This window comes from Lolium rigidum, chromosome 7 (assembly GCF_022539505.1).
Source record: "Lolium rigidum isolate FL_2022 chromosome 7, APGP_CSIRO_Lrig_0.1, whole genome shotgun sequence".
In the NCBI taxonomy this organism is placed as follows: Eukaryota; Viridiplantae; Streptophyta; class Magnoliopsida; order Poales; family Poaceae; genus Lolium; species Lolium rigidum.
Genome location: NC_061514.1, coordinates 330,990,848 through 330,998,552, shown reverse-complemented (window position 1 = coordinate 330,998,552; position 7,705 = coordinate 330,990,848). Strand labels below are relative to the sequence as shown.

General features: G+C 45.8%; 1 protein-coding gene across 1 annotated transcript; it reads right to left on the bottom strand.

The window, feature by feature from the left end:
- Window positions 1-5,265: 5,265 nt before the first annotated feature.
- Window positions 5,266-6,935, bottom strand: LOC124677979. Its single transcript, XM_047213912.1, has 2 exons — window positions 6,562-6,935; window positions 5,266-6,390 (listed from the first exon to the last, which is right to left on the bottom strand). The coding sequence occupies exons 1-2, from the start codon at window positions 6,933-6,935 to the stop codon at window positions 5,736-5,738; spliced, it is 1,029 nt and encodes a 342-aa protein (XP_047069868.1). The 3' UTR covers window positions 5,266-5,735.
- Between the last annotated feature and the right edge of the window lie 770 nt (window positions 6,936-7,705).

Below are 7,705 nucleotides of genomic sequence, written 5' to 3'. Positions count from 1 at the left end.
GTTCATGTATGCAAGCTCTAGAAGATGGCGGGGTGCGTTGGGTGGAGAAGACATCAGCTATCATATATACTTTGCGTACACCAAGGTTAGCGCATTACAACTTCTCTTACACTTGAGGAAGAACTAAGTAACCTCGTCATCGCAGAATCACCCTAGGGGCGCAGAGCTCCTCAACAGGCCCATAGAGAACTATATATGCAAGCGCCAAACACGTCGTACGCCGGAGAAGGGCGTCCAGCTGGCACGCCCCATGCCCCCCTTCGTCGCACTGGACGGCACGCGCCGTGTCTCTCACCCGACCACGTACAGCAGCCAGCCTCCAAGCGTTGGCACCAACATGTCCACGCCCCCCTCCAGGAGCCAACCTCGTGCCATGGTCAGGCCGGCCCGCCCCAAGCCCAGATCGGGCCCAAAAAGCACTGCGTCCCTGCCTTCACGCGTGAGGCCCACCGCAGCACCTCCGCATGCCTGAGGCAGAAAATCACTATCCGAATTTTACCATGAACTAGTTGAATGCCCGTGCGTTGCCACGGCTTCCGAAATTTACTTATTCGTTGGACGTGTAAATATAATAACCATGAAAATTCAAATTTATAAAAAAGATACCCACAAAGCTACAATTTGACACCGTATGTATAAAATGCAACAATCCAACAACTCTATGTTTTTTACTAAGATTTTACTTCTCTCTTATCCTAAAGACAACCCAACAATTATTTTAGTTGAGATATTTCACTTGCTTATGTGTTAGAGTCATCTTAACATAACAACTTTCATATGCATGGGCAAGCAATTTACAAGATTGTCTTGCAATTGTTAGGGCTGGGAGTCAAATTTTCTCGGCAAAGAGTAGTGTAAGAATAACTTATATATCCATGTCCCAAATTAGTAATTAAAACTGAATAATGTTTCTACATCAGGGTATTGTGGATGAAAATGTTAAAGCATATCAAGATTTTTTCCAATCAAAGAAACCAATGAAAGTATGGAACTTAATGCCTTGGCAAAAACACCTCTTGATGTGTACCTATCTTCAGAATTAGAATAGTGGAACGATAAATTTGCAATATAAAGTAAAAAATATATATAATATAATAAAATAATGGGAAAGAAAAAAGAGTCAGAATGGTGTGCTCTGCTCATCAAGCTTCAGAAATCCTTGGAGGGGTATAGTGTATCCTCTGTGCTTGTAGGTTGTAGCTTGTGACGAGCGTGGGTTCAGCTCATTGCAGCAGAACGTCTAGATGCGTCTAGTATCTATAATCAGATCGACCAAAGCAGTGTGCAACACAATAAAATTTCAGTCACACATAACTCTACTGGAGGGAAGTCAATTTTTACTTGATTTGAATAAACTACAAGGATCTTACCTGATCAATTTAGGTGCTAAGTTCACCGGCAGACCAACAAGGAAACCCTCGCGAGCTACGCGCATTGGTCCTGCACATGGCCATTGTCGCGGACTGTGTTGATCTTTCAAAAGCAGATTGTCTCGGTTGGTACTACTCCTATACTGTGAACCGAGGCATAGCCCGGATGGTTGCCGGGTGCTGATACCTGCTGTGACCCGCGAGATCCCGAGTTCGAGTGCTAGCGCCCGCTCTCTCGCTGTACACACCAAATATCATCTATTGAATTGCTTGGAGGGCTTCTTACCCCCCAAGTCGCATTTTTTTTTGGTACTACTCCTATACTTGTTGCCGGTCCTGCTCCTAACTAATACATCGGCATCACGTAGCCAAAAGTCAGAGAGATAGAAGGCATGAAGATCAAAGATGGAGGGAGAGGGGGGAGAGCTGCCGTGGTTCAGCAATTGCAAGCCGGCGACCTCGCGCTAAGACAGCCCCGCACGTTCACTCATTCAGACTTTCGCTCTAGCCGGCGCGGTCATCGCGCTAGGTCCGGCAACCAACGAGCCCCGATGTAGCGCGACCGCCATGGTCACACATAGATCGGGACTGGAGGGGGTGGGAATTGAGAGAAATGATTTTGGTGCGAGGGGAGAATGAATTATTTTCTCGGGACAAGGAAGGACATCTTTCCTAATTAATTTGTACCGTCTCCTTGATTGATATTCCTTGAGATGGTAGGCAAGCAGACATACCTTTCCTAATTATTTGATCCGCTGATTGATGATACCATAATTAGCCGTTAATTGAGATCAGACGACTGCAGGTTAAGCGGACATGGAGAGATTATATTGGACGTATAGGATGCTTTCAATGACGACCATCAAACGCGTTGAGTGTCAAACGACCAACTCCAATTTAATAATAAAGATTCATGGTCAAATCTTGACAAACCCTAGAAAGAACTGATGCTGATATGATGCCAGTTTTCCACGTTACTAAGAGCAGTGTTAGTAATTAGCTCATTTTCACCATATAATTAGAGATGAAAACTGATGATCAATAGCAAGCACTACAAGAAGTAGGTTACACATTACGCACTTCGTGTGACTAAGGGCCTGTTTGGTTCCCAGCCACACTTTGCCAAGCCAAAGTTTGGCAATTTGGCATGTGTTTGGTTCTTGCCACACTTTAGAGCTGCCACACTTCACTATCCATATGGCTCATTTGTCATAGAGTGAATTTTTTGCCAACTTTTGCGACACTTTGTGGCTTCCAAAATTCTAGCCACACTTTTGTGGCTGCCACACTTTTCAAAATTAGGCTTGGCAAAGTGTGGCTAGGAACCAAACAGGCCCTAAATGCTGAACACTTTTAACCCTCATTTCAGCAATTTTGGCGTTGTGGTTGTGGCACTGTGATCTTCGCTAACAACACAGATAAAACTGAGTACTGAGCCATCATGCACATTCGATATCAGACGCTTGTACCAAACAGTGTCAGATAGACTGACCTGGCATGTATGAAATCACATAGAACTCCTACATGATCAATCATGCATTCCAGGATGCGGTCAGAAGCAAACTCTAGCATAATAAGAGAGATGAAAAACTGTGATCAATAGATAGCACTACAAGAAGTGGGTTAGAACATTACAGTTGCCTTAGAGAAAAGAAATGCAGAAAAGGAGATGAACACCAGTAAATCAATGGCAAGGCAGAAGAGCACTGTCAGGGCAAGGAAGGAGGATGTTTATTTTTATTTATGATCCATAATAGGCAAAAATAGAGAGCCGTATTTAGCCCCACAAAGAAGAATTAAAGCTGTGGCTTGATTGGCCGCAGGTGCTGGACCAGACAGGTCATGTGTCAGCGTCTTAATAGATCCCCAACTGAAAATCAAGCAAACCCATGACCCATGATACAAGAGGCATATGCTCTAAAAATGGCGGTGGATTTCCTTGGAATGAAGGGCGTCGTTATCAGGTCCACAACAACTTGGTGACAGGTGAAATGCTACAAGATCTCTCTGTATTTATAATCAGACAAATGGTTCTTAATGAATGATGGACTCCTCTAATACTGAAAACTTATAGCCCTCATTTCAGCAATCTCGCTTTGTGGCACTATGGTATTTGCTAACAACACAGATACAAATGAGTATACTTGGTCATCACATGCACATTAGTTATCAGACGCTTGTACCTCCACATAGACTGGCATAGCATATATGAATTACACAGAAAATCTACATAAGGAAACATGGAATCCAGGATGAGGGCAGAAGCAAACCCTAGCATAAGGAAAAGACACAAATAACATAAAGAATAAGAGTATATATATAGTACCATGCTGATTAAAAATCATAGTTTGTGGTCTGGGCAATAATGGTAACAAAAAAATCATTGGGCTTCACTCAACATCATCATAAGTACTAATAAAGACAGAGTTGTCCTAGGTACGAACAACCAAGGTAAAATGTATTGCAACTGCGTATATATGAATAGTCTTATTCTGACAATCAAGACAGGAAGCAAAGCTGAAATCAGACATGTTCACTTTTAGTCACCACACAAATAGATAGCACTATTATCCAATGGTATAACAAGTTCCAAGATGCATAATGAAGAAACAAATATAGATGGCATAGGCACAAAACTATTCACCAAGATACCATAGCATAACAATGTGTATTTCAGAAGTCATTGAACAGAAAGGCGATCAAGACAGGAAACAAAGCTGAAATCAGACATGTTCACTTGAAGTCACCTCACAAATAGATAGTACTATTATCCAATGGTATAACCAGTTCCAAGATGCATAATGAAGAAACAAATACAGATGCAATAGGCACAAAACTATTCACCAAGATACCATAGCATAACAATGTGTATTTCAGAAGTCATTGAACAGAAAGGCCTTTCGTTCAATAACAGGATAACACAGTTATCCTTCTCACAATTTACTAAACCTTGCGTGGTGATAAAATTGATGCTCGACCATTTTATGGAGCTACTTGGTTAAAAAATTGTGTAAAATATCTGTTTGACCTTAATTGAGATTACAGTACAGTCAATAATTGGTGGTAACTAAAGATAACGACTTCAGCAACCATTCACCAAAATGTGATCGGACTCTAGCACAGGTTGTACCATTCCCACTATAAATGTGTGCACATGCTTCAACTCAGAGCCGAGCAATCATCGGTTCCAGTCTGAAATCAAACTTACCAGCATACAGGGCATGGCTTCCGTTTTTGCTTCACGCATTCAAACTTTCAACAGAGGCTAGAAACCAACCTTGCACATACTACTGAGCCATGAGGATCTGAAATTTTGTCCTCCAGAATTCAAACCATATCTCGTAACAGTTAAACAAGTTTTAGCCCTCATTTCAGTAATTTTTGGTTTTGTGGTACTATGGTCTTTGCTAACAACACAGATAAAACTGAGTACTGAATCAACATGCACATTAGTTATCAGATGCTTGTACCAAACACTTGTCCACATAGACTAACATGGCATGCATGAAATCAGACAGAACTTCTACATGAAGAAACATGGATTCCAGGATGATGGTAAGAAGCAAACCCAACATAGAGAGAAGATGCAGATAACACACAACATAAGATCATGCTCATGAAAAGTTGTAGTTGTGGTGTGCAGCACTAACGGTAACCAAAGAATCATTGGGTTTCACTCAACATCATCATAAGTACTAATAAAGATGAGTTGTCCTAGGTACCAACAACCCATGTAAAATGTATTGCAACTGCAACTATATGAAGACATAAAGCAAGCTGGAATCAGATATGTTCCACATTTAGTCACCCCACAAAGATACAGTACCATTTCATTATAACACCAACTCCAAGGTGGATAATGAAGAACAAGTATAGATGCATATGCATCAAACAATTCAGCAAGCTACCATAGCATAACAAAAGTGTATTCCAGATTCGTTAAATACAGAAACAGGATAACAAGGTTATCCTTGTCACGATTTACTAAACCTTGCGTGATGATACAATTTCTGCTTGACCATTGTAGGAAACTATTGGGATAAGAGATGTGTAACATATCAGTTTGACCTCAACTACTGAAAAACTTTGAGACCTTACTAAGATTACAGTACAGCGAATAATTGGTGGTAACTAAAGCTAAAGAGTTGAGCAACCATTCACCAGAATGTAATTGGACTCTGACGGAGTTGTACCTTCCTATCATGAATTTTGTGCACATGTTCCAACTCAGAGCCGAGCAAACAGTGCTTCCAGTCCAAAGGCAAAACTCTTGAGTGTACATGGCATGGCTTGCCTTTTTTGCTTCACACATTCAAAACTGCAGAACAGAAACCAAACTTGTGTATCCTCCTGAGCTATCATGATCTAAACTTTCGGCCTCCGGAACTCAAACCATATCTCGTAATGGTTAAACAACAAGCTATCATGAGTGTGCTTCCCAACATACTCAAGCCCCAGTTCCGCAAGCCGGCGTGTGCACTCGTCGCCACCCAATCTGGAGCAAAACTTGATGTTATGCGACACGAAAATCCTGCCCCTCTGCGGCCTCAGCTTCCCTGCAAGCCTCTCGAGCCCAGTCCAAACAAGCGCATCTGGAATGTGGAGGAACACGGCGCTCGCGTAGATAAGGTCGTACATGACAGTATCCCCGAACTTGCTGAAATCCATGTCCTCTCCTCTCACAATCACCGGCCGCTTGTACAGCAGCCCCTGCGAGGGCAGCTCGTACCGAAGCGCAGCCATGAGGGACAGCTCGTCGCGCTCCAGGCAGTGGAACCTCCCGGTCTCGAGGAACCGGATGAAATGCAGGCCGACACGGAGCGTCCCGCACCCGATCTCGAGAACCTGGTCCTTGGGCATGAGGGTGGACGCGTTGGCCAGGAACTCGAAGACGTCGCGGCCACCGGCCCATGGCTCGCCGTAGTTGCTGTGGTGCTCCTCGACGAGGAGCTCCCCGGGGCACGGCAGCGCGGTGTGGTTGGTCACCTCTTCGTCCGGGTAATGGGAGATCCCGTGGTGCCTGCAGTGTATCCATGTGCAGCATTGAGATGCTAATGAAGCCCTGGAACTACTGAGAATGCGCACTCGATCCTAGCACGACAGTATGGTGGATCTAATGTTTCAGAGTAATAAAGGGGAAGCATCGAAATCGAAGTGGCGGGGTTTGGGTAATCGGGGGAGAATGGTGTACCTGTTGATGTCGAAGAGCTGCTGGTGGCGGGTGCGGGGGTTGATGCCCTTGCGGAGGCGGTGCCAGGCGTCGGTGGAGGCGAGGAGGGCGAGGGAGTTGGAGGCGAGCTGCGCCTTGAGCCAGGCGACGTCGTCCGGGGAGGTGGCGACGGGGGCGGGGGAGGCGGTGGTGGTGGTGGTGGTGACGCTGGTGGTGGTGTGGGTGGTGACGGGGTCGGTGCAGGCGCAGAGGTGGGCCCCGGTGGAGGTGGAGGGGGAGATGGCGGGGAGGAGGAGGAAGACGAGGAGCGCGGCGGAGGAGAGCAGGAGGAGCAGCGCGGGCACTGTGAGCAGCCGCGCCGTTGAGCCGCCGCCCGAGCTCGAGAGGAGCGCCATCGCGGGGAGCGGCGGCTGGATCGGAGATGGTGGCGCTGCTGCCGGCGGGCGGAGTGCAGGGGTCGGTTTGGGATCTCGTCTGTCGTGTCCAACCAACCCGACGCTGCCGTCCTGCTATCTGGTCTGGTTCGACCACATCGCCCTGTTCGCGTGGCCTTTTTTTCAGCAACTGGTCGCCCGAAAGCGAAAAGTGCTTTTAGCTTCCGAGCTCCAGTGCTCTCATTATTTTAAAAATATTACATAACTTTTAGGGTTTAGTACTCCTGTCCTTGCAGCGGTGAGTTGGTGGTGATCACGGTCTTGACCTTGATCTAATTCGTTTCCGAGCCCAATTCCATCTAATCTGGAGATAGAAGAGGCTCGTGGGATCCTCCTGGCGGTTTTCCAGGACGAGGTCTAGGGTTTGAAGTCTCCCAAGGCGATCACATCATGTCGGTGTCCATTTCCTCATCAAGTGCGGCGTCGTGTCCGGTGGTTGACAAGGGGGCGGGGGCATCGGTGGGCTCTAATAGCCAAGACCTGTCGGGAGATGAGAACATAGGGAGGTGAAGGCTCCTCCCATAGAGACAGATGCGTCTGGGGAGGAGGCAATTGATACAATGTTTGGGAACCTGGAGATCGATGAGGACGAGTATGATGATTTTATTCTGGAAGATGAAGAAATTGATCTGGTAGAAAGTACGCGCTGGCTGGCTGTGGCGAGGGTCTTTTGTCATAAGAAATTTAGTCACGAAGCGTTCTTCCAACAGATGCTCTATGCTTGAAACTCT

Coding starts and splice junctions, on each gene's coding strand:
- LOC124677979 (XM_047213912.1), bottom strand. CDS start 6,935: ATGGCGCTCCTCTCGAGCTCGGGCGGCGGCTCAACGGCGCGGCTGCTC. Junction 6,391..6,561: donor CAGCTCTTCGACATCAACAG/GTACACCATTCT, acceptor GATACACTGCAG/GCACCACGGGATCTCCCATT.